This window comes from Canis aureus, chromosome 1 (genome assembly GCF_053574225.1).
Source record: "Canis aureus isolate CA01 chromosome 1, VMU_Caureus_v.1.0, whole genome shotgun sequence".
NCBI lineage: Eukaryota > Metazoa > Chordata > Mammalia > Carnivora > Canidae > Canis > Canis aureus.
The window spans coordinates 103,690,220-103,717,804 of NC_135611.1; the positions used below are offsets into that span (position 1 = coordinate 103,690,220).

The 27,585-nt window shown below is 47.3% G+C and overlaps 1 protein-coding gene and 2 pseudogenes across 1 annotated transcript; all 3 read left to right on the forward strand.

Moving 5' to 3' along the window:
- Window positions 1-6,728: 6,728 nt before the first annotated feature.
- On the forward strand, window positions 6,729-7,968 carry LOC144305412 (leukocyte immunoglobulin-like receptor subfamily A member 6; annotated as a pseudogene).
- Window positions 7,969-8,031: 63 nt separating this feature from the next.
- LOC144305994 (leukocyte immunoglobulin-like receptor subfamily A member 6) lies at window positions 8,032-14,171 on the forward strand (annotated as a pseudogene).
- Window positions 14,172-18,307: 4,136 nt separating this feature from the next.
- Window positions 18,308-26,357, forward strand: LILRA5 (leukocyte immunoglobulin like receptor A5). Its single transcript, XM_077886467.1, is given in 8 exon segments — window positions 18,308-18,690; window positions 18,833-18,868; window positions 19,052-19,244; window positions 19,246-19,334; window positions 19,468-19,798; window positions 19,970-20,016; window positions 20,339-20,394; window positions 25,998-26,357. Coding segments are annotated over 8 exon segments (963 nt in total). The 5' UTR covers window positions 18,308-18,656; the 3' UTR covers window positions 26,175-26,357.
- Window positions 26,358-27,585: the final 1,228 nt, after the last annotated feature.

Consider the following 27,585-nt stretch of genomic DNA (forward strand, 5'->3'; position numbering starts at 1 on the left):
CTGGCTGGTATGGTCCTGCTGATCCTGGTGGTGATTCTGGCAGAAGCTTGGTACAGCCAGAGCAGGAGCCAACAGGGAGCACAGGGATGGAGCCAGGAGGTCTCCCAAGGGAGCCTCGACCCCAGGGTCTCAGGGGGGACACTCCCAGGGCGCTGAGGTTCAGGCTGGAGTCCAAGGTGACCTGGCACCGCCCTCGGGCCGTGCGCCCTCGGAGCCCATCCTGGGTAGTGAGTGCAGCGGTGCAGCGGCCATGCCTCCTGCCTCTCCAGCGTCTGCCCCTCTGTGTGTCCCAGCTCTGTCTCCAGGTCTGACCTGCACCATCAGGCCAGCCCTCCCGCCCACTGCTTCCCGGGCGCCCCTCCTCTCGGGGTTCCTAGGCTCCCTTCCCTCCTGCCCCTGCCTCCTCTTCCTTCTCCTCCCACCTGGTTCAGAGGCTCTGTGATGCTCAGCTCAGGCCAGTCCTCAGTGCTCACCTCTCCCTTGGGTGATACCAGCGTCTGGGGCTTCCCTTTCACATTTCAGTGGAGGGCTCCACGGTGGAATCTCCCTCCCCACCCCTCCTGGAGCCTGGCATCCCGGCTGCCCTCTGGGAACCAGGAACCGGCCACCTCAGACCCCAGGGGCTCACTGACTCCTGACACCTGCCTCACTCAGGGAGGACCCAACTCTACCTGCCCTGGGGCTCCACACATCCTGTGTCTCCTCCTCCAGGATGGTCTCTGCCTTCTTCCCTCTGCAGGCTGCTCCTGGTGTTGCATCGGGAGTCCAGGGAAGGACATGCAAATCAAAACCTTGGTGCCATAGCACCACACGCTCATTAGGACGGCTTCTATGTGTTTCACGTAGTCTCAGGGAAAGTCACAAGTGTCTGGAGGAAGTGGAGAGATTGGAACCCCGTGCAGGGGTGGAGGGTGTACTGGGGGGAAGTTCCTCAGAAAGTAGAGAATGTCTGTGTGACCCAGCAGTCCCGGGGCTCGGGGCGCCGGCGGGAGGAAGGGAAGCAGGGACCTGGCAGCCTGTGTGCTCATCCACACCAGGGCCGTGCACAGTCGCCAGGACAGTCACAGCCTCCTGAAATGTGGAAGATGGAAGCTGAACCATCAGGGCCAGCGCCAGGCACCCAGCAAGGACTCCACCGGCCAGTCGGGCGTCGAGGATGGAGGAAAGAGCCCCATGGCCAGGAAGGCGGGTACCCCAGGAACTAGAATCTGCAGTGAACTGAGCTCTCCCCTTGAGGCTCCAGGAAGGGGTGGGGGCGTGACCCCGCAGACGCCCCCTGGCGGCCCCCTGGTGACCCTGCGTCAGGCCTCTGGCCTCTAGAACTGACCTGTTGCTGTGGCTCCAGTTTGAGCTCACCTGTTGTGGCAGATGAGGAGCTCAGACCCCTGTATCTGACACTGTTCTCAGTGACTCCCAACCTTCTGGAGACGGATTCCTGTCTGGCCTCATCCCCTGACATTTCATCCCAGACCTCTGAGCACCAGTGCCCGAAGCCCAGCCTGGCCACATTCTGGATGCATGGACTTCACGTCTGAGGCTCTGCAGTGGCAGGTGGGTTTTTGGCAGCGCCCAGCCCCAGCTGCTCATGTCACACTTGTATCTCTGACATTGCAAACCCTGCTCCTAAGAGTCAATGTGACAGTTTTTCCATCTGCCCCGTGGCTCTGGTGTTAATCAGATGGAAGCTTACCTTGACTTTTATTTGTTTATATTCACACCAAGATGTGCTTTTCCCATATCTCATGGTATAACTGTGTTTCGGAATATGCAGAACACTCGTGGGTTTCAAAAGCTAACCCCCCCCCGAAGTGGTGCGTTCGGGAATGATCCACGTCCTTCATCCCCTTCACCGAGTGCTCCCACACAATGCAGGTGACTATGTTTGTCAGATTCTGGTTTTCAGGATGAACAGTGATCCCTGGAAACCCCTGTGCATGTCCACAAACACACCTCACATGTCAGCAGACATGTCATGTTGTTTCACTCCTTTCTTAGAAGGAAGTTAGCCCATTAATGTGAGTACTGTGCACCGTGCTTTCTATCCTTCCAGATTCCTACGGCTCCTGTAAGAAATTCCCACACTCTCGGTGCTGGGAACTGTGTACACTCATGCCCCTGTGGTTGTTTGGATGAGGACTCAGACAGGGTCTCCTTGTAGCGGCTAAAGTTGCTAAACAAACACTCATGAACAACAACGGATCAAAGAAAAAAACTAACAGAAACAAAAAAAAATTCTCTAAAGAGACAAAAACAGAAACACACATACCAAAATTTATTTTGGGGCTGCTGCAAAAGCCTTTCAGAGAGCAAAGTTTATCATCATGAATGCATCTCTTAAGAAATTGGAAAGATCTCAAAAACACAAGCTAACTTTACACTTTGAGGGACAAGAAAAAAATAGAGTAATACCAAAGTTAGCAGAAGGAAGGAAGGAGAGATGAGAGTAGAAATAAATGAAATAGAGACCCCCCCACCCCCCCCAAAAGAAAAAAGATCAATGAAACCGAGAGTTTGTTATTTCAAAAGATAAACCAAATTGGACAAACTTTTAACTAGACCACCTAAAAAGAAAAATGAGAGAAAACTCAAATAAAATTGGAACTGAAAGAGTAGGCATTATATCTGACATCACAGAAATAGGTAGAATCGTAAGAGCATACCACCAATGACTGTGTGCCCACAGATGAGACAACCTGCAAAAAATAGATCAATTCCCAGAAACACACAACCTACCATGACTAAATCAGGAAGAAATAGGAAATCTGAAGAAACCAATAACAACCAAGGACACCAAGTCAGTCATCAAAGACTTCAACACAGATAAGTCCAGGACAGCAGACGACTTTGCTGGAAAATTCTCCTGAACATCCAAGGACGAATGAAGGCCAATCCTTCTCAAACTCTGCCCAAAAGTGGAAGAGGAGGGGGAAACTCTCAAACTCATTCTTCAAGGCCAGGGTTATCCTGATGCTAAAGTTAGATGAAGTCACTACAGTATAAGAAGGAGGAGGAGGAAGATGAGAAGGAGAAGGAGAAGAAGAAGGAGGAGGAGGAGGAGAAAGAGGAGGAGGAAAAGGAGGAAGAGGAGCAGGAGGAGGAGGAGGAGCAGAGGGAAGAGGAGAAGGAGGAGGAAAAAGGTGGAGAAGGAGGAGGAGAGGAGGAGGAGGAGGGGAAGAGATCAAAGTTTTTATCTCTCCATCATCACTCAGGATCAATTTCCCGGACGGATCATTCTAGCTGGCATTATTTTCTTTTCAATGTGTTAATTAGTCTTGAATTTGGATGTCTAAGTATCTTCCTGGACATAAGGTTTAGGAAATTCTCAGTTATCATTTCTTTTTTTTTTAATTTATTTTTTATTGGAGTTCAATTTGCCAGCATATAGCATAACACCCAGTGCTCATCCCGCCAATTGCCCCCCTCAGTGCCCGTCACCCAGTCACCCCCACCCCCCCACCCACCTCCCTTTCTACCACCCCTTGTTCGTTTCCCAGAGTTAGGAGTCTCATTATATGGTCTCATTCATTTGGGGAATATAAAAAATAGTGAAGGGGAATAAAGGGGAAAGGAGAAAAAATGAGTGGGAAATATCAGAAAGGGAGACAGAACATGAATGCAGCTATTTTGAAATCATGGTCAGCTACATGGCAAAATCCCAAGTCTTAAATCGGTTACCGGAGGACTGTTCTCTTTTGGTGATGATGTGTGTCTTTGATTCCTCAATTTCTCACATTCCTTGGAGTCTCGCATGTTTTAGCATTTGAAGTGGCAGTCATTCCACAGATATTTAGTAGTTGTCTTGTGTGGGAGACATTTTTCATTGGTCCCACTTATAACCTGATACTTTCTCCAGCTTTGCACGGATGCACAAAATTCATAAGCTTATATTTCCTTTCTAGCTCTTGCAACCCACCAGGCTGGCTGCTGGAAACTCTCCTTTAAAAAAAAAAAAGAAGAAAGATTATTTATTTATTTATTCATTAGAGACACAGAGATAGAGAGAGGCAGAGACACAGGCAGAGGGAGAAGCAGGCTTCATGTAGGGAGCCCAGGATCACGTCCTGGGCCAAAGGCAGGCGCTCAGCTGCTGAGCCACCCAGGTGTCCCTGGGAACCTCTCTTTGTTTTGCTACAAGTTTGTGGTTTCTCTCTTGCCCACAGACCTGGATTTGTTTTCTGAGCCTGCACAAAGATCTGGCCACAGCATGCAGTGAGGTGTGAATTTTCACACTTGAGGGTGGGGTGTGCCCTTGGGCCGAGGCTCGGGGTGTGGGGGGCAGATCTCCCAGCAGCTCAGAGACAGGCTTCCTGCTGGGGTCCTGAACACAGTCAACAGGAACCACATCTGTTTAATGCCCTTGGACATTTTTATCTGCCTTTTTCCCTGTCTCCTGCTCCCCCTACCCAGTGTAGAGGTCCTGCTTCAATACTCTGGGTGTCTCCAGCAGGCCCACACAGCTGGGGAGGCCGGGAAACCACTCACCGCTGTCCCATTTCATGTTGGCTAGTTCAGCAGCCCCAACCAAGCCCCCTTGTTGGCAAAGTTCCTCTTATCCTCTCAAACGGATCTCCATTCCCTTCATTTACAACAAAGGGTCAAGATACACACGTCATTTGTCATTTTTAAATATATGCACCCTAACACTCAGTGGGTGTCTCCGGGTCTCTGTAAAATGTTCAATTACGTATCTCTTTAGCTGTTGCAGGCATTACCCTCGCTTCTGTCCTTCTGACAATTACAACACATCCTCGTTCTATTCTCCAAGCATCTCGAATTCCCATGCAGCCTGGTCTCTCTATGCTGCATTTCTGAAAACCCCTCAATACCATATTCCAGTTTTGTAAATGGCTCTTCAGCTATTGTCTTGTCCTTAATGGAATGAGTTTTTTTGAATATGATAATTTTACTGGATTTTTCATCTCTAAAATTTCTTAAGTGTTTCAAGAATCACCTATTCTTCTGCAACATAATTTATATTCTTGCATCAAAAATCCAATATCTCAAAAAAATAAATGATTCAAATAATTAAAATTAAAATAAGAAAATCCAATATTTCCTTTTATTTTCTCAGATATTTGAATATGCTTAATTTTATTTTCATATTTTCCTAATGATTCTATATCCTTGTATATGGTAATTCCTATTAATCAGTAGCATATTGTCCATAGCACTGTTTACCATTATCAGGACCACCCTCTCATGTCCATTCTTGTTGGACGCTCTCCTCCTACATACCCGTTCGTACAAGAAGGGTTTCTCCTGAGGCTGTTCTGGGAGTCAGGCTGAACTTGAGAGACAATTGCAGCTTCTGATCCGTGGTGTCTACTCTTTCAAATTCAGCATCTGCTCAGGGTTGTATTAGGCAGGGATGGGTCTGATGCAAGCCTCAAGTTCACGTAAGAGAAAAGCTACAGCAAAACTGTTTCACACATATATAGCGGATGTGACTCAGAGCTGGCTTGAGTCAGTGAACAGAGAAACCCCTGTGCATGTCCACAAACACACCTCACTGGGAGCCCTGCCCCTCACCTGCCTGTGAGGACCCTGGAGTCCCTCTCTGTGTCTGCACAGGTGGAGGCCTCTGCTTGATGGCCTGATGATGGGCCTGGGAATTGGCAGCTGCTCTGCCTTGTTCTCTGTTCTGTCTTGTGGTTCTCTATGATTTGGGGAACTCTCATTTCTCTGTTCCTGCATATGACTATCTCTACACACTTCAGAAATATGGTCAGTAGCACTTATGTGGTATGTGGAGTCCATGAGGAGTCTTGACTGGGTCCAAATTATGGGTCTGACCCCATAATCTCCCATGTACCAAACTCCATTTAACCTGTTCTGAAAACTAACAGTGATGGATTCCCCCTCCCCCCTGAACTAGGAACCACTGACCCCCCGCAACTACTCTGAGGAGTGGGGTTCAGGACAATAAGACTTGTAGACAGGATATTATCACCCTGGGTCACATAGACAAATGGATAATAGATGAATATTTAGATAAAGGATAAGTTTTTCTTCAAAATCAGAGCTCTAAACCAAATATGTGCTCCATACAGCTTACAGACAGGACCCCAGGATGGATGGAGAGGATGGCTCTGCCCCAGGAACAAGGGGCAATGATGTGCTGGGAGGGACTCAAGGCTGTGTTCCCATAAAGGGGATATGGACAATGGCACAGGAAAAAAGAGAAGTCCATGGAGGCTGTGTTAGAAAGAAAGCCCAGGCTCTGGGGTCAGGAGAGGGGCTGTGTTTCTTTCCCTATTTGCCTACATTTCTTTGGGTTCATTGTCGTGGTGACCTAGATCTGAGGTGAGCAGAGATATTGTACGTCTATCTGTGCTGACATGAGCTCCACAGCACAGCAGGAACCCATGTCCCCTTAAGCATTTCTGGGCCTGGGGACCCCATCCATGATCAGAACCCCAGGGATGTGCTAAGGTTAAAGAACCCCATGGGGGAGGCTCTGGGAGGGAAGTACATGCCCTGGTCTCCTCACCTGGACAGGACATCTGAGAAAGTCTCAGGAATCACTGGCTGCACCATCATAGACCTCAGAGCCAGGCTAGGGGACCTGGGGACCGGGTGTTCCCCTTCCTGTAGTCACATCCTGCTAATGTGACAACCCCATTATGGGTAAGACTGGCCTCCAAGTACCCACACCTTGTGCGTCTGCCTATCCTCTGGGCCTCATGGTCCTATCATCTGCAGGGCCAGGGCCAAAGACAGGAGACACCATGACCCCCACCCTCATGGCCCTGCTCTGTTTAAGTGAGATCTGAGGAGGGGAGGGGACACCCTAGTCTGGGAGGGACCCATCCCACAGCCAGGTCCTGGTCTGCCAAAGATCTCAGGCTCAGGAGGCTCATGGAGAGGAGGGGTTCAGCTCAGGATTTGAGGCAAACCTCTCACAGGGACTCTCTTCCAGGGCTGAGTATGAGCTCCAGGACGCGAGTGCAGGCAGGTGAGTCTGTCCCCAGGGGGTCCCAGTCCCACCTCCTCACTGAGAACAGGGACCACCCACCAGGCAGGGGCTGGTGATCAGCAGCTCTGGGCAGACAGAGTGGGGATACCTGGGGGGTTGGGGCTGAGCTGGGAACCGGGGGTGCAGAGGGTCTTGTGACCCAGCCTCTGTTTCCTTCCAGGGACCCTCCCCAAACCCACCATCTGGGCTGAGCCTGGTTCTGTGATCCCCTGGAGGACACCAGTGACCCTCTGGTGTCAGGGAAGCCTGGAGGCCAAGGTATATCGCCTGCATAGAGAGAGACAATCGGTGACTTGGGACAGACAGGAGTCACTAGAGCCCAAGGACAAGGCTAAGTTCTCCATCACACACATGACAGGTGTATATGCAGGACAATATTACTGTTACTATGGAAGCACCACTGAGTGGCCAGAGCCCAGTGACTCCCTGGAGCTGCTGGTGACATGTTGCGAGCCCATTCAGGGCCCAGCCCCAGGTGCTGCCCTCAGGAAGGGGGTCTGCTCTCAGGGTGTCACCCTCTCACAGCCGAGTCCTGGGGATCATGTGGGGGGATCTGAGCCCCATTTAACACAGCCCCTCCTCTCACCTAGGATTGCATGGCAAACCCAACCTCTCAGTCCTGCCCAGCCCTGTTGTGCCCTCAGGAGGGCATGTGACCCTCCAGTGTGATTCATGGACAGGATTCCGCAGGTCTGTCCTGATGAAGGAAGGACAATGCCAGCACCCCTGGACCCAGGACTCCTAGCGAGCACCTAGTAGGGGGATCCAGACCCTGTTCCCTGTGGGCCCTGTGACCCCCAGCTTCACGTGGATGTTCAGATGGTATGGTTATAACAACATCCCCCAGGGTGGGGTCCTTCCCCAGTGACCCCTTTAAGCTGCTGGTCTCAAATAAGGAAGTCAGATTTTTGTCCCATCCATGGTTTGAGGCACCAGACAGGTTACTGGGGTCTTTGCTCCCAAGGGAGCCCCAGATGAAGGGGGGATGGTGAGGGGACCATGGAGCTCACAGATCAGAGAATCAGAGGGTGAGGGACATGAGACCTGGGGTCAGGATGGGAGAAGGGAGGTTTGGGGAGAATCAGCCCCTACAATCCACAGCTGGTCTTCTCCCAGGTGTGTCAAGGAAGCCCTCTCTCCTGACCCAGCAGAGCCCTGTTGTGACCTCTGGACTCTCCCGTGCCTCTCTGATGTTGGCTATGACAGATTTGCTCTGTCCAAGGAGGGGCATGTGGCCCTTCCCAGTGTCATGGCCGGCAGTCCCAGGCTTGGCTCTCTGGAGCAGACTTCCTTCCCCCTGGGCCCAGTGAGACCCTTCCACAGGAGCTGGTACCCATGCTATGGTGAACAACCTCTCCTCCCAGTGGTTGGCCCCCAGTGACCCCCTAGACATCCTGATCGCAGGTGAGGGGCCATGGGTGCAGGTAAGGCCCCAGACTCTGCACAGGTTCCTGTGAGGGAATCCCAGGTGATGGTGGCCAGGGCCAGGGGTGTGAGGTCCCCAGGGAGGGAGGAGACAGAGAGAGAGACAGGAGATGGAGATGGGAGAGACTCAGAGGACACAGACAGACTCAGGTCAGGCCAAGGCTGGACCACCCCTCACCCACCCTTCCTCTCTCTAGGACAGTTCCCCTACACACCCTCCCTCTGGGGGCAGCCGGGCCCACGGTGGCCCCAGGTGAGAATGTGACCCTGTGGTTCAGACAGGAGGGTTGTGAACACTTTCCTTCTGTTCAAGGAGGGGGCAGCTTATCTCTCCTACTACTACCCCCAGCCCCCCGACTGCATTTTAAAGTACCAAGATGGGCTGTACCAGGCTGAATTCTCCCTGAGTCCCGTGACCTCAGCCTGTGGGGGAACCTACAGGTACTACGGCTCATCCAACACCTCCTCTTAGCTATTGTCACATCCCAGTGACCCCTGGGAGCTCCTGGTCTCAGGTGAGGGCCCCCTCACCCTTTCCTGTCTGAGCTCCACCAGCTCAGGACCCACATCTCAGGAAAGTCCTTCAGTAAGAGATGTAGGAGCATTGGAGGCTCCACAGAGGAGGGTCCAGCCCAGGAGAGAGTGGAAAAAGCTACAGCCTCCACCTGGGGTCCCCCATTCTTCAGTCTCAGCAGAAGTAAGGAGTAGGCTGCTGCATGAGAGGTGGGTGAGCGAGGATGATCCTGAGTAGACACAGGTCTCCCACAAACCTTTGTTTGTGCCTCCATATCAGAGAGCCTCCATATCAGAGAGGCTGCCTCCATATCAGAGAGCCTGAACCATGGTGTCAGCTCCACAAACACTCTCCTAAGAGAAGCCTCCCTGCCTGTGGCACTGCTCTGCTTCCCTCTGTGCCCCCTGGGGCTCCCTCCCTCAGGGGTGCCCACATGAGCCTGAGGAGGGGCCATTCTTGGCTCATGGAAGTCCCCAGGGATGCTGTACCCCGAGTCCCTGAGAACTTGGTGTGCACTCTGCATTGTGTATGGAAGCTTGTCCAACATCCCGGTGCCTGCTTCTCACACCTTCTAGAGTGACACCTGCACGCACTATGACAGATGTAACTAATGTGACAGAGATGTCAGACTCAGAAACACTCTTTCTATTCCTGTGTCCACTGGAGTTAGATTAGATTCACACGTTCCTTGTGGGGAAGAATGTCTGATCAGCACGGAGTCTGAGCACATTTCATAGGAGTCTCATCTATCTATCTATCTATCTATCTATCTATCTATCTATCCATCGTCATCTATTTTAAACTTTAGATTATAACATACAGGTAGTGCAATATTGGTTTCTGGTGTAAAATTCAGTGATTCATCACTTATATGAACTTCAAGCCTTTGAAGTTTATTTATAAACTAATGTCAATTCATAGACTGTCTGAAGAACTCCTCACCTACTTTAATACCATACTCCTGAGTTGTCTGATTAAGAGTCCGTATGCCTAAGAGAGCTCTCAGTCTGGGCATAGTTTATATGCTGTGAACTCACTCTCTCCCTTTCAACTGGTTCTCATATGTTGTTAAATATTATCATAAACGCAAACACATGGAAATTTCACTTTTTCATTTTGAAATGTACACCCATTTTTCTCACATCATAGGACTGAGTAAATTGTCCTCAAGCATCACATCAAGAAAACAAATTTGAATTCTATCAAACGTTTAAAGAAGAAACCATACCTATTCTATCAAAACTGTTCAGAAAGATAGAAAGAGATGGAGTACTTCCAAACTAGTTCTATGAGGCCAGCATCGCCTTAATTCCAAAACCAGACAAAGACCCAACCACAAAGGAGAATTATAGACCAATATCCCTGATGAACATGGATGCAAAAATTCTCAACAAGATACTAGCCAATAGGATCCAACAGTACCGTAAGAAGATTATTCACCATGACCAAGTGGGATTTATCCCCGGGATGCAAGGCTGGTTCAACACTCATAAAACAATCAACGTGATAGATCATATCAACAAGAGAAAAAACAAGAACCACATGATCCTCTCAATAGATGCAGAGAAAGCAGTTGACAAAATACGGCATCCATCCCTGATAAAAACTCTTCAGAGTGTAGGGATAGAGGGAACATTCCTCAGCATCCTAAAAGCCATCTACGAAAAGCCCACAGCAAATATCATTCTCAATGGGGAAACACTGGGAGCATTTCCCCTAAGTTCAGGAACATGACAGGGATGCCCACTCTCACCACTGCTATTCAACATAGTACTAGAAGTCCTAGCCTCAGCAATCAGACAACAAAAAGAAATAAAAGGCATTCAAATTGACAAAGAAGAAGTCAAACTCTCCCTCTTCGCAGATGACATGATACTGTACCTAGAAAACCCAAAAGACTCCACCCCAAGATTGCTAGAACTCATACAGCAATTCAGCAATGTGGCAGGATACAAAACCAATGCCCAAAAACCAGTGGCATTTCTCTACACTAACAATGAGACTGAAGAAAGAGAAATTAAGGAGTCAATCCCATTTACAATCGCACCCAAAAGCATAAGATACCTAGGAATAAACCTAACCAAAGAGGTAAAGGATCTATACCCTAAAAACTACAGAACACTTCTGAAAGAAATTGAGGAAGACACAAAAAGATGGAAAAATATTCCATGCTCATGGACTGGAAGAATTAATATTGTGAAAATGTCAATGTTACCCAGGGCAATTTACACGTTTAATGCAATCCCTATCAAAATACCATGGACTTTCTTCAGAGAGTTGGAACAAATCATCTTAAGGTTTGTGTGGAATCAGAAAAGACCCCGAATAGCCAGGGGATATTAAAGAAGCAAACCAGAGCTAGGGGCATCACAATGCCAGATTTCAGGTTGTACTACAAAGCTGTGGTCATCAAGACACTGTGGTACTGGCACAAAAGCAGACACATAGATCAATGGAACAGAATAGAAAATCTAGAAATGGACCCTCAACTTTATGGTCAACTAATATTCGAGAAAGGAGGAAAGACTATCCACTGGAAAAAAGACAGTCTCTCTTCAATAAATGGTGCTGGGAAAATTGGACATCTACATGCAGAAGAATGAAACTAGACCATTCTCTTGCACCATACACAAAGATAAACTCAAAATGGATGAAAGATCTAAATGTGAGACAAGAATCGAAATCCTAGAGGAGAACACAGGCAACACCCTTTTTGAACTTGGCCACAGCAACTTCTTGCAGGATACATCCATGAAGGCAAGGGAAACGAAAGCAAAAATGAATTAAATAGGGACTTCTTCAAGATAAAAAGCTTCTGCACAGCAAAATAGTCAACAAAACTAAAATACAACCTACAGAATGGGAGAAGATATTTGCAAATGACGTATCAGATAAAGGGCTAGTTTCCACGATCTATAAAGAACTTATGAAACTCAACAGCAAAGAAACAATCCAGTCCTGAAATGGGAAAAAGACATGAACAGAAATTTCACAGAGGAAGACATACACATGGCCAAAAAGCACATGAGAAAACGCTCTGCATCACTGGCCATCAGGGAAATACAAATCAAAACCACAATGAGATACCACTTCACACCGGTGAGAAGGGGGAAAGTTAACAAGACAGGAAACAACAAATGTTGGAGAGGATGCGGAGAAAGGGAAACCCTCTTACACTGTTGGTGGGAATGTGAACTGGTGCAGCCACTCTGGAAAACTGTGTGGAGGTTCCTCAAAGAGTTAAAAATAGATCTGCCCTACGACCCAGCAATTGCACTGCTGGGGATTTACCCCAAATATACAGATGCAGTGAAACGCCGGGACACCTGCACCCCGATGTTTATAGCAGCAATGTCCACAATAGCCACACTGTGGAGGGAGCCTCGGTGTCCATCCAAAGATGAATGGATAAAGAAGATGTGGTCTATGTATACAATGGAATATTCCTCAGCCATTAGAAACGACAAATACCCACCATTTGCTTCGACATGGATGGAACTGGAGGGTATTATGCTGAGTGAAATAAGTCAATCGGAGAAGGACAAACATTATATGGTCTCGTTCATTTGGGGAATATAAATAATAGTGAAAGGGAATAGAGGGGAAGGGAGAAGAAATGGGTAGGAAATATCAGAAAAGGAGACGGAACATGGAAGACTCCTTACTCTGGGAAATGAACAGGGGGTGGTGGAAGGGGAGGAGGGCGGGGGGTGGGGGTGACTGGGGAGTGGGCACTGAGGGGGGCACTTGACAGGATGAGCACTGGGTGTTGCTCTGTATGTTGGCAAATTGAACACCAATAAAAAATTCATTTATTATTAAAAAAAAAAGAAAAGAAATGACAAATGCCCACCATTTGCTTCGTCATGGATGGAACTGGAGGGTATTATGCTGAGTGAAATAAGTCAATCAGAGAAGGACAAACATTTTATGGTCTCATTCATTCGGGGAATATAAAAAATAGTGAAAGGGAATAAAGGGGAAATGAGAGAAGATGAGTGAAAATATCAGTGAGGGATCCCTGGGTGGCTCAACAGTTTAGCGCCTGCCTTTGGCCCAGGGCGTGGTCCTGGAGTCCCAGGATGGAGTCCTGCATGGGCTCCCTGCATGGAGCCTGCTTCTCTCTCTCTATCTCTCTCTCTATCTCTCTCTCTATCTCTCTCTCTCATGAATAAATAAAAGAATCTTTTTTAAAATTATTAAAAAGAAAATATCAGTGAGGGTGATAGAACAGGAGAGACTCCTATCTCTGGGAAAAGAACAAGGCGTAGTGGAAGGGGAGGTGGGCAGGGGGTTGGGGTGACTGGGTGATGGGCACTGAGGGGGTCACTTGACGGGATGAGCACTGGGTGTTATGCTATATGTTGGCAAATTGAACTCCAATAAAAAAGAAAAACTCTTGGTACAGATTAAAATGCAGAACCCAAAGGAAGGGAGCTGGTTGACATGGAACGACATGGGACTCTACTCCACACATTGGCACCTCTGTCCTCCTGACAGGAGCCCCTGACACCAATGCCTCTTCCTTGGATGCTGGATTCTTGGCTACTGAATCACTGAGCACTCTCATCTGCAGGGTTGTGAGCTAGGAGGTCTTATGTCCCAGACTGAACAGTAAACATACAAGGACATGATTTCTGTGTTGGGAGGCTATAGTTCTCTGCAACCCTGAGCACCTGAGGCACAGCCAGAATCTATCCAGACTGACTCAGAAGCCAAGTCTGAAATCAAGGAAAAGAAGGAGACTGAGGGCATCCACTGGGGAGAGCAGAGGAACCCCTCTAGTGCAGTGAAGGGCTAGTTTAGGAACTGTAGAGAAACAAGATGATGACAAGTGGAGGGATATAGAACACAGAGAAGAAGGCAGGCTGGATGGGGGTCTCCAGTTCCTCACCATGTGCTTCCATTTCCCCTCAGGAGTAGCTGACACTGTGAGCCCACCCCAAAATATGTCAGACCCCAGCACTGGTGAGTAGGAGAAAGTCTCAGTTCTCGGGCTGGTGTGGAGGGTGAAGTTCTTCTTGTCGGGGAGAGGTGGATATCCTGGGAGGACATCTGGATCCCGGGTGATTTGGGCCCACCCTGACCTCTGGGACCTCTCTGTCCTAATCCTAACCTCTCACCTCAAGGATTACATGCACAGTGGAGAATCTCATCCGCTTGGGCATGGCTACCTTCGTCCTGGTGCTTCTGGGCATTCTGCTCCTAGAGGCTCAGCACAGCCAGAGAAGGACCCCAGGTGCAGCCAGGAGGTAAACACAGGGAGCAAACCCACCCTTCCCTGTGGCAGAGCTTTGGACATGAAAGTAATGTGCCTAGGGGGATCTGGAAGAGAGCATGGAGCTCCTGTTAGCTGAGCTGTCTGCTGAGAACACAGAGAGGGAAACATGGTTTAGGGGCCAGGAAGTATCTGGGCTGTTCCCTGTCCAGAACTCATCCTCCATGACGTGTGATGCTGTCCCTCCTGCCATTGTTGGATGTCCTTGACTGTCCCTCATCTTCCCTCACGCCTGTTTCATGAGGGTATGGCCCACACAGCAGGTTTGGGTTTATACCTTCCTATAGCAGCAGCTTCTGGTCCTATTCGTGGCATACATTTTCTACCTGCTGAGCTTTGCCTGAGTCTGCTCAGACAATGAGCCACATCCCAGGGGAGAAGCTGGGTCTCTGAACAGACACTTCAGTGTCCTGGGGTGTGTCATTAGGAAATAAAACTAGGTTCCTGTGTCAGGACCCATCTTCCCCAGAATCTAAACTGGGATGGAGGTCCTCGGTGTAGACGTGGGGCTACTTCAGAGATGAAGCACAGGTATCTGCAATTTTGTTTGTCAACATGGATGATCAGGGCCATGATGGCAGAAACCCTTATTCTCACATCCTGTCATCTGTATCTGCTTTAATTATGACATTCTCCAGGTGTTCATGATCCATTTTCTTCTTCCCTTTTCTGAATGCTTCATAAATTGAAACCATATTGTATGTCTTACTATTTTGACCCCTTCACACAGTCATCAGATTCCTTCATGATCTTCCTATTGCTCGTTGCTAATTACATTGATGCTTTTTCAGGGGACACATTGCCTATGAGAGCAATGGAAGTAATTGGAGGTCCTTCTAATTTTGCCTAATAATGCTTAACATTTTAGGGACAATATGGGCCTTAAGATGTGCATTCCCTCCTGGTTGATATATACATGACACCATAGTATTTGTTTGTTCCTTCATTTTATATATAATGTATCACATATCACTTCCTTCATGTTTATGTAATATACGTAATGAAAAGCTTTCTAATATTTGTACTCATTTGATTAAGCATTTATTGTATAAAAATCAGTTTCTGTGCACTTAACCTATCTTATTAATAGACTTGTTAAGGTTATAATCTTGTAGAGATATGAATTTGAATCTCTGCTTATGTACAGCCTTATGCTGCATATATTTCAAGGATGTGTGATTACATACATACATGTACCTGCGATGTCAATATAATTTTAAACTAAGTTATTTTTCCTTATGAAAACATTGTGAGGCAGCCTGGGTGGCTCAGCGGTTTAGCGCCTGCCTTCAGCCCAGGGTGTGATCCTGGAGACCCAGAATCGAGTACCGCGTCGGGCTCCCTGCATGGAGCCTGCTTCTCCCTCTGTGTCTCTGCCTCTCTCTCTCTCTGTGTGTCTCTCATGAATAAATAAATAAAATCTTTAAAAAAATAATATTTTAAAAAAGAAAACATTGTGGCTTTACATTTAGTTTTGTTGAATATCTATACGACTATCAGCTAATATTTTAAATAAAAATAACAATGTTTTCTAATTTATTTTTTTAAGATTTTATTTATTCATTCATGAGAGACACAGAGAGAGAGAGTCAGAGACACAGGCAGAGAGAGAAGCAGGCTCCATGTAGGGTGCCCAATGTGGGACTCGATCTTAAGACTCTAGGATCATGCCCTGGGCCAAAGGTGGGCGCTCAACCACTGAGCCATCCAGGCATCCCAACCTTTTCTAATTTAAAATCCCCCTCAAGAAATATCAGAGAGAGTGAGAGAACATGAGAGACTCCTAACTCTGGGAAATGAACAAGGGGTAGTGGAAGGGGAGGTGAGTGGCGGGATGGGGTGACTGGGTGACGGGCACTGAGGGAGGCACTTAACAGGAGGAGCCCTGGGTGTTACACTATATGTTGGCAAATGGAACTCCAATAAAAAAATATACCAAAAAATAAATAAAATCCCCTTTAATAATTTTGTTCTCATGAGATTTCATCGTTAGTGTATATCTGTTTTTTTCTGAGGAGCAAGCTCTGATCCAATCTGTGATTGGTCAGTTGATCTTTCAATGTTAGTACGAAATGAATCCCCCTGTAAATTATAATCAACATTTTATTTAAGCATTGGTTCTTCATGCATTCACATCTGCATTCTCTTACTTTCACTTCCAACACCCAGAATAGTCTTGGGTGCTCAGAATTCACTTCCTTTATATAATTCCGACAACCAATTTGGTGGTTATATGTGCATTTCTCATATTTGGTAGTTAACCTATTGTTAATTATTGGTATTTAAATTTATCATTTGAACACGTTTCAAATTCACCCTCCCCTTTAGATAAGAAATATATTATTCACATTAGCTGAACACTGATACAAGACCACTCTTAGAACTTCATTTAATCTTTTTTTTTTAATTTTTATTTATTTATGATAGTCACACAGAGAGAGCGAGAGAGGCAGAGACACAGGCAGAGGGAGAAGCAGGCTCCATGCACCGGGAGCCCGATGTGGGATTCGATCCCGGGTCTCCAGGATCGCGCCCTGGGCCAAAGGCAGGCGCTAAACCGCTGCGCCACCCAGGGATCCCTAGAACTTCATTTAATCCTAATTACCAAATATAACCAGGCTGAGGGTTAAGACCTCAACACACGAATTTGCAGGAGAACATAAGCACCCAGTCCAATAACATTAATAAACCCAAAAATATTTATTATTGAGTATTCCCAGAATGCATAAAATCCTACCAACACTCAAAATGAAATAAAGAAAGACACCCACAACCCACATCAGTAATGAAATACAAATCTCACAGGCTTTTATAGTGTCACCTAAATAAAGTCTGTTGAGGGTTTGGAGCAAGCTATGCCTCTAGGGAGGAATTAAAGGAGTAGGGAGCTCAGCTGGAGACCAAGCAGCAATTTCTTGTCTTGAGTCTGGGGCAAAGTCCTTGATGGATGCTCCTGGGTCAAGGGGTAGGTTTCAATTTCTGTAAAATCAGGCAATTACAAGAAATCAGTCTCTCTGATCTTGAACATCGTCTGCTAAGTATACAAGCAGGAAATTCTGCATTTCATGTCCTCCAGTTCCATCTTAGAATCCTTTCACAAGAGATTTAAGTGGACCTTATGAAGAACTTTATCCAATTTGGATAAATGGGTGAATTTCACAAGAACAATTCTAAAACCAGCTCAAGAATAAGTAGGAAACCTGAATCATCTTTGGGCTCTTAAACTATATCTAAAGATTAAAATCATCCTATAAAACTAACTCCAGGTCCAGCATATTTTACTGTGAGTTCCTCCAAACAATTATGGTTGACAAACACCATTTGTATAGATATTTTTATAGAACAAACACATTCCCACACATTTTCAGGGGCTAGCATGAACACCCAACAAAAATACTTAAAGAGAAGAACATCGCATTTAGTCTCCCACATACTTAGATGTAAAATAACTTTTAAAAATGTAGGAAGGGAGGCGTCTGGGTGGCTCAGTAGGTTAAACGTCTGACTCTTGCTTTCAGCTGAGGCCATGATCTTGAAGTCACAACGTACAGCCCCACATACAACTCCTGCTGGGCTGGGCATGGAGCCCACTTGGGAGTCTCTCTCTTCTTCTCCTTCTGCCCTCACACAACTCTCATGCTCTCTCTCTCTCTCTCTCTAAAATAAAATAAAAAATAAAAATAAAATGAGGGAAAATATCTGATTACATTACTGTTCAATTCACATGGGTCATAGGTGGTAAAAAATATTTTAATATACATCAATTTTCCCAACAAATCAGGACTTTAACATACCCATTGCTCTCTACAGTTTACAAGTAGGACTTAAAACAGGGAGGACAGTTCTGCCCCCAATCACATGGGACATTGATGATTCAAAGGGATTCACAGCCATATTCTCATGAATGGGAGGTGATAGAAAAGTCCAGGAAAATAAAGAAGTCCATGCAAGCTGTGATAGAAAGAAATACCATGCTCTGGGGCCAGGAGAGAGGATGTGTTTCCTTTCCTATATTTCTCTTCTAGGCTTTTTGCCACAGTGACCTTGACCTGAACAAGCAGAGATGTCACAAATGTGTCTGTGCTGACATGAGCGCCACAGCACAGCAGGAACCCATGTCTTCTGCAGCATCTCTGGGGCAGGGGACCCCGTCCATGGTGAGGACCCCAGGGATATGCTGAGGTTGAAGGATACCCTATGGAGGAGATTCTGGGAGGAAAGAACATATGCAGGTCTCCTCACATGGACAGGACATGTCAGAGTCCACTTGCTGCACCATCATGGACCTCAGACCCAGGCTAGGCCCCGGAGAACAAGGTGTTTTCCTTCTTGTATGGTTGCTGACGTGACAACCCCATGATGAGGAAGACTGGTCCCCAAGGGGACACACCCTGTGTGTCTGTCTGTCCTGTGGGCACTGAGGTTCCTCCATCTGCACAGCTGAACCAGAGAGAGAAGACACCATGACCCTAACCATGATGGCCATGCTCTGTCTAGGTGAGATCTGAGGAGAGGAGGGAACCCCCTAGTCTGGGAGGGACCCACCCCACAGCCAGGTCCTTGTCTGTCAAAGATCCCAGGCTCAGGAGGCTTATGAGAAGGGATTCTGCTCAGAACTCAGGGCAAACCTCTCTTCCAGGGCTGAGTGTGAGCTCCAGGACCCGAGTACAAGCAGGTGAGTCTGTCCCCAGGGGTCCCATTCCCACCTCCTCACTGGGAACAGGAACCACCAACCAGGCAGGAGGCATGGAGATCAGCATCTCTGGGCTGACAGAGGGGGGATACCTGGGGGTTTGGGGCTGAGTTGGGAATTGGGTGTGGGGAGGATCTTGTGACCCAGTCTCTTGTTTCCTTCCAGGGATCCTCCCCAAACCCACCATCTGGACTGAGCCAGGTTCTGTGATCCCCTGGGGGACACCTGTGACCATCTGGTGTCAGGGGAGCCTGAAGGCCCAGGAGTACCTCCTGCATAAAGAGGGAAAGTTATGGCCTTGGGAGAGACAGCCTGCACTGGAACCCAAGGACAAGGCCAAGTTCTCCATCATGTACATGACAGCAATATGCAGGACGATATTGCTGCTACTATAGAAGGGCCACTGACCAGTCACATTACAGTGACCCCTTAGAGCTGGTGGTGACAGGTGAGAGTCCACTTAGGGTCCCAGACCTCAGGAAGAAGATCTGCTCTTAGAGTGTTGCCGTCTCACAGCCGAGTCCTGGGGATCATGTGGGGGGATCTGAGCCCCATTTAACACAGCCCCTCCCCTCTCCTAGGATTCCATGGCAAACCCAACCTCTCAGCCCTACCCAGCCCTGTCGTGCCCTCAGGAGGGAATGTGACCCTCCAGTGTGGTTTACAGACAGGATTCCACAGGTTTGTCCTGATGAAGGAAGGAGAAGGCCAACCGTCCTGGACTCAGGACTCCCAGCGAGCCCCCAGTGAGGTGTTCCAGGGCCTGTTCCCTGTGGGCCCCGTGGACCCCAGCCTCAAGTGGTCATTCAGATGCTATGGTTATTACAGCAACACCCTCCAAGTGTGGTCATTCTCCAGTGACCCCCTGGAGCTGTTGGACTCAGGTGAGAAGCCCAACCCTCTCCCCTCTATGTCCTGTTGATCTATTCAGAGGTCTTTCCTCAATGGTTACCTGGGCTGGGTTGGGAAAAAGGGGGATCTGAAGGAAGGTCATTCAAAGGGAGATCTATCCCTCAACTCAAAAGAAGCCAACAGGGGCCCTCGCACCCCTGTCCACAATTTGACCCTCTCCGGGGTGGACAGCCGGAAGATCTTCAGGGGTTCAGGAGGCAAGTATAGGAGAAATTTGGGTAAGATGCAGACTCCTAGGTCAGCCCAAAAATCCATCCACAAGACCACTTGTCATCAGAGTGCCACAGGGGTCCCTTTGCTCAGAAGGAGCACACACTACTCCTGGTCAGTTTGAGAGCCCCGTCAGAGGATCTAATGCCCCCTCAGATACTCAAACAATCTTGTGTCTCAGGGGGGCTGAGAGTCCAGCAGAGACACCTAGGGTCCACATGTCTCCAGGGCTCTAGGCTGGGCCAGCGCAGATGAAGGAGAAGAGTGTGAGCAGAGACAGGGTCTCTAGGAGAAGCTCCAGCCCCCCACCAGTACTGTCCTTTACCCCAGGATTCTCTAGAGACTCAGCCCCCATTCACACTCCCCGGGACCCAGCTCACCAGCTGGTGAGTTACAGGGGCTTCTGTTCTGGGAGTTATCATTTCTCCCAGTCTCTCAAGAGGATGGCTGGGAGTCAGGCAGGGATGGCAGGCCACCACAGGGCTCCAGGAGCTCTGAGGCCGGCGGAGGAGGATGGCAGAGGGATAGACTGGGGCCCCAGCTGGGGGAAGAGCAGCCAGGCTGAAGTGGGGAGCTCAGGAGCCTACCTCCTCACCTCCCTGTCCTTGGATTATGAGGTATGGAGGGGTGCTCACCAGGAGAGGGTGTCTCAGTGCTCCCTGAGATAGTGATTTGGGGCAGGTCCCTGGTCCTAGGTGAGGAGTCCCTGTTGTCCCTGTCCTCTCTAAGCAGAAAAGGTCAGCTCAGTGCCCTGTCTACAGGAAAGTCTGAGACAGGATACAATAAAGGGATCCCAAGCAGCGGTTCCACAGAGGAGGGTCCACTCAGAGAGTGTGGAAATAGATGGGACGCCTGCCCCGCCTGGGAATCCACATCTAAGCAATCTACACAGGGCTGAGGAGGGAGAGGCAGGGGCCTAAACACCAGGACCCTGAGAGGAAATGAGATCAGACAGGTGACAAGGCAGAGCAAACCCCCCACCCCATGATTTCCTAGTGTCTCTCACTCAGATGCTGGGCACTGGCTACTAGCCAGGGGCAGGGGCGGGGTAGATGCGCCAGGGAGGGGCAGGTTCAACCATATGGGGCAGAGTCTGCAGGTGCTTCTGTCTCCTGGGAGGTGGAACTTCTGAGAAAGGCATTCCCAGTCTGAAAAGGGGGGCGGCCTGCACTAAGATCATTTCTCACCTTCACTGCCCGGCCTCTCCCAGGACCTGGGAAGGGGTAAGAAGCCCAGGGAAGGGATCCCTGGGTGGCGCAGTGGTTTGGCGCCTGCATTTGGCCCAGGGCGCGATCCTGGAGACCCGGGATCAAATCCCACGTCGGGCTCCCGGTGCATGGAGCCTGCTTCTCCCTCTGCCTGTGTCTCTGCCTCTCTCTCTCTCTCTCCCTCTCTCTCTGTGTGTGTGTGACTATCATAAATAAATAAAAATTAAAAAAAAAAAAGAAGCCCAGGGAAACGCAGATGCATATGATTTGGTCCCTCAGGCGGGGGTCTTAGCAGAACAAGAAGTATTCTCAGTAGCATGGAGACAGCACAGATTAGGAAATGCCCACTGATTGATCATCTCAGCTCCTCCTCATCCCGTACAAAACCGTGCAATTTTCTAAAAGCCACCTGCCCCTTGTCAGCACACCTCAACTCCTAGGCGAGGTTTTGGAGAACGTGTGCGATTGAGGATGAAGAGGGGCAGTTTTGCAGCACTTGGTGTCCAGGCCTGACTCAGAGCACAGGCAGGATATGGGATGATGGAGGAGGAGAGTCTGGGACAGTTGTAATGATGGTCCACATTCCCTCCCAATTTCCAAAGACCCTGAGTATGGAGCCCCTCACTCACACCTGAGGAGGTCTCTGAGCCCTCTCACATCAGGCCTGGAGCTGCTGAGACCAAGGTGGGGTTTGCTGAGAGCGCAGGTGGAGCCCTTACCAGACACATTCCTAGAGAGATGCCTCCCTGCCTATGAGCACCGCTCCACAGCCCCCTGTGCTCCCCTCGGGGCCTCCATGCCCCTCAGTGCCCACCTGACATCAAAGGTAGGTTCACACAGACAGAGCACACAGGAGTCCCCTTGGATGCTGTGCAGTGTGTCTGTGTGCAATTCGTGTCTGCGCTGCATTGTGTGTGGAAACTTGTCCAGTGTCAACCACCCTGACAGCTTCTCAGAACGTTCGAGGTGAGCCTTGCAGATGCAAAATACAAATTTACATTATGAGGATTTAGGACTTTAAAATCTCCAATTTCATTGGGTTTATATGAAATGCATATATTCTTTATAGAGAATAATTTGTGATTATAAAGTGTTTTTCTGGCAGTCCCAGTGGCTCAGTGGTTTAGTGCTGCCTTCAGCCCCGGGGGGATCCTGAAGACCTGGGATCGAGTCCCATGTGGGGCTCCCCGCACGGAGCCTGCTTCTCCCTCTGCTTGTGTCTCTGCCTCTCTCTCTCTAGCTGTGTCTCTATAAATAAATAAATAAAATATTTTTTTAAAATAAAGTTTTTCATAAAACATGCTTACAAATATGGTTCATAAAGGATGCAGATATGCTCTGAAGTTTCACTCATGAAATTGTCTACTCTCAAAGCTTAAAATTGTTCAACTACTTGACTTATAAGTATGATTTTTTATTTCTTTATACTTTCTAAAAAAAACAGTTAAGTTCTAATAATCTGTTCTAATACAGTGATATTTAGTTATATTCTTTTTTAAAAAATATTTTATTTATTTATTCATGAGAGACACAGAGAGAGGGAGAGAGAGAGGCAGAGACACAGGCAGAGGGAAAAGCAGGCTCCATACAGGGAGCCCAATGTGGGACTTGATCCCGGGATTCCAGGATCACATTCTGAGCCAAAGGCAGACGCTAAACCGCTGAACCACCCAGTGATCCCCAGTTATATTCATTTTATTCTATTAACTTAGTTTTGATTCTCCACCTTCCCATTGCTTTGCAACTGATCTCCTTTAATTTACTGATAATCATTATATCAACTGCAAAAACATTGAAACTTACCTGTTTATTTCTAGATTATGCACTAGTCTTATTTAAGGCAAAAAATATATATAATAATGACAAGATGTTAACACAAAGCTAAGTGTTGTTTTAAGAAAACATCTAAAGTGATACCCAAATTACTTAATTATTTTAAGTTAAACTCATTTTTAAACTCTGTATTTTTATGTATATAGCAATACTGACCTATTTCAGTCCATTTTTCTGTTATGTTCAGATTTTATTAGGAAAAAAATATGCTCTTCTTAATACAAATTAGGAATGGAATTTTTTCTGGGCTTGTACATTTCCTGACTTATTCTTTTAAATTTGTAGCCACTGCCCCACTTTGGGCACCAGGGCCCAGCCTGGCATAGGAACCGCGGTAGGTCAGCTCTGCCTGCCTCTTGAAGGCTCATCCAGTCATTGGATTTCTATCATCAGGACCTGTCCTTGAGCCCCCACATCGGGTATAAAATTAAACAAGTAAAATGTGTATGTACCCAACCAAAACAATGCCAGCAACTCAAAGGAAGCTGGGCTATCACACCTCTGGGTAGCTGGGTGGAAGCCCGCCTGCCCGGTGCTCTGGGCTTCCATGGCCAAGGGAGGAAAAGCTGACTCCCAGCCCCCAGCAAAGGCTCCACTAGGTGCTGGTGGCATCCTCCTTAGCTCCCTCCAAGGGCGGCTCCAGAGGCTCTAGCCACCCAGCACTACTGCGTCCCCTTGTCATTGGGCCCTTGCTCACTATCTCCAGAGGAGAGGAGGGAGAGGAGTAAGAGAGGGAGGGAAGGGCAAGGTGATGAAGGAACCAAGGAAAATGAAAGCCAATCAGAGCAAGGTGTCTGGGGTCACAGGTGGGAGACATTCCTCTCTCTGGAGAACTGGGGCAGCCAGGGCTCTCACAGACACGCAGAAGCTGTGACTCAGCTGGTATTTGCCAGAAGCTTCCCCAGTATCTGGGGCGGCTCCTGCTTCCCTGGAACCCAGAGGGGCGGGGAGGGGCTGAGGGAGCAGGTCCGCTCAGCCAGGTGGCCCCACAGGTAGTCTCACACGCCACCACATTTCCTTCCCACCTCTTTGAACAAGTCCGTGAGAAGATGCTGGGGATCCCCGGGAGCCACTTTTTGGGGCTGAGAAAGATTGATTCTAGTTTCGGGTTGGCTGCCCACTGCCTCCTGGGGATGTTAGTGAGCCCCTCTCCCAGGACAGCCCAGAGCTACACTGTCCTCAGGCTGCTACTGAGCCGTCCGAGCTGAGCCACATTGTAAATGCAAGACACACTCTGGAGTGTAAAGACTTGGGGGGGGGAGGAGGGATGTGTGCAGAATTTCTCTTAGTATGTTTTGTATTGATTGCATGTTAAAATGATGTTTGGGGTGTATTGGGTCGAATCAAAGATATATTAAGATTAATTCACCTGTTTCTTTTTACTTTGTCAATGTGGCTACTAGAACATTTTAAGTGAAGAAAGAAAGAAAGAAAGAAAGAAAGAAAGAAAGAAAGAAAGAAAGAAAGAAAGAAAGAAATTTGTAGCCCTAGTGAGATACATTTAAAAGACTTCTTGGTATCAAACATTTGGATATTAACCCAATGAATAATGTCTATACTTTATTCATACTTTCTGAATATATAAGCTTATTTTGAATTTTCACATGGAGATTTATAATTAGAATTCATATATACTCTTTTATCTTTTTGTTTTTTATCTGAAAATGGGTTAAATTTGTTTGTGGGATTACCTAAGTTTGTGCTCATCACTTTTATAACAATGCCGATTTTCTCTGTTCCTTAAGGATTGGAGGTGAGAGAGGTTGTCTTTGAAGATAAAAATCAAGTGACTTGTGTTCTTCCTTGAAATCTTATAGCAGTTTTCAGAGTTCTTCGTGAGTGACAGAGAAAAAGAGATGAGGAAGAGGACAATGATGATAATAATGATGGTGGTGGTGATGATAATGATAGTGAGGATGATGATGTGGTGGTGGTGGTGATGATGGTGATGGTGGTGATGGTGACAGTGGTGATGGTGATGCTGATGAAGATGATAATGGAGTTCCCTCATCTATCCTGTCACATCTGGCCTGTCTCCATTGCAGCAGGCTCATATATCCCAGTTTCCTATTTTCCTCTGGATACTCCTGTACCCACAGATGTGACTTCATTCCATACTGAAAAGCATGTTTAGATCTTCCTAGGAACCTGCTCTTCCTGCAGCCTGTAATGCAGCTAGTCTGGGTCTTCATGTTACTCCCCTCAGCCTCCTTCTCCAATTCAGGAATCAACTTAAATGTCTTCTCCAAAAGCAACCTTCACTCTGACATTGTTCAGAACAGACCTGCCTCCTTCCTACCTATGATATGTCAAATAACTAACACATTTACAATGTATGCATTGAATTCTCTTTCTCTCAATACATTCATATATACCTATTTATTTCCTGTATGTTTAAGACCAACCCCTTATCCATGGACACTGGATCCTAAAGTGTTGAAAAATACAAGGTCTCCTATCAAAAGGAAGTAGCTTTCATGCTCAGAATGAACACAGAGAATAGAAGAGCCCAAATACTTCTGTACTGAGAGATGATTGTACCACTAAATTCTGAGCTAAGGGATGCAGGAAGAGTCCAAAGGGACTCAGAAGCAAAGTCTGAATTCAAAAAACACTGGGAGACTGAAAGAATCCAATGAGAACAGAGGCATATTTCTATAGCAGAGAAAGGGTTCATTACAGTCTATAAAGTTATATCATGAGAAATGCAGGAAGGTACAAGAACACTCAATCAGGGGACAAATTTGAGTCTCATCAGGACCTCATTTTTCCTCATGGTTTTATGATTCTCAGAAGCATCTGACAACATCAGCTCATCACAAACCAAGTCACATCCCAGCAGTGGTAACTAGCAGAAAACTCAGTTTTAGGGCTGGTGTGGAGGGTGAAGTCCTGTCAAGGGGAGGCAGGTACCCTGGGTGGACATCCAAGATCCCAAATGATTTGAGTCTGCCCTGACTTCTGTGATCTTTCTGTCCTCATCCTTAGCCTCTGACCCCAAGGATTACACAGTGGAGAATCTCATCCGAATGGGCATGGCTACTGTGATGCTGGTGGTCCTCGGGATTCTCCTCTTTGAGTCCTGGTACAGTCAGAGAAGAACCCAAGATGCAGCCAGCAGGTAAACACAAGAGTGAACAACGCAACAATCAAAATCGCAGAGCCTGGGAAATACATCTCCTGTGCCCAGAAGGTTCTAGAGGAGCATGTAGGGCATGTGCTGTGTAAACTGTCAGCAGGTCATTGTGAAGTGGAGGAGTCATGGCTCATGTGCAGGAGCAATGGATGCACCCTTCTGTCATTAAACTGGACGCACCTTCTCTACCATTGCTGAGTTGTCTTTACTGGCTCTTGTCTTTCCCCATTTCAGTGAGTCCAGCTTATACCCACATGGCAGATTTTAGTCCACATCTCCATACACTGTATGCTTTGGGACAATTTCAGGTAACACATTTTTCTCCACTTCTAATCACTACACACCTTGAGGTACACAAAGGGGTCTCCATCTCTGTAGGTCAGATAATGCAGGTTGTTTTAATGATTCACAAATTGGCATTAAAAATCCACAAAATGCTCCAACACCCTCTATGCATCCACTATCCTTAACTTCCACCAGATGACAGGGTTGTACTGCCTCTGAGAAACCCACTGTACAAAACACTGATTCTTGGCACTGGCCAGTATCTCTGGTGCATCGCCTCCCTTCATTGGCAACCACAAGGAACCACTGTGAGGTCCCTGATGGGGAGTGATGTGCAAATACAAGCCAACATAGGACACTTTAATGCCACACTGGTAGCCCCAAAGTACATCAGGGATTCCCTGCATCTTACGTGGGATGATTCTTTCTACTTCCACTTGTGCCACAGGATCAGTAAATCACACGTGAAGCTCCATCACATCCAGATACGGTGTAAACAGAAAAGTGTAATATCATTCATGGAAGGGGGCGTGAGCACACACACCTAATGCATTTCTTGTAGGATGCAAGTTACATGAAACTGAGAGAGGGGATTATACTATTCTAGTTACAGTGAGACACACAGCAGTGATCTTTAAATATAAACTTCAGAGAAAATGTGTGCATATGCACCAGGATCCATCACAAGAACATTCACATGAGTTATGCATATTGACCAAAAATCATTTTTAGATTACATGCACAAACTATAAAAGAGGAAAAGTAGAAATTATGTATTCTATGTAGGATATACAATACCATATACACTATGTCATAAAAACACACTGAAAAAATTGCAAATGCTCATGTCCATTTATGTTCAAACATGATAGTGAAAATGTAGGTGAAAAACCATGTGTTTATGATTATTCCACTCACCAAAGGTAAAAAAGACATCATGTATTACTTAGGAATGTGTGTCTAATGGAAACCCAGAAAAAAAAAGGAAAGAAAAGAATTTCATGAAATCCGTGTTGGTGGTTACAAATAAAGCCATATTGGATGGTTTTGTGCAAGAATCTTCTGGAATGTGGGCGTGTTGTTCCTCCCAAGCACTGGGTGAGTCATGGGTCCTT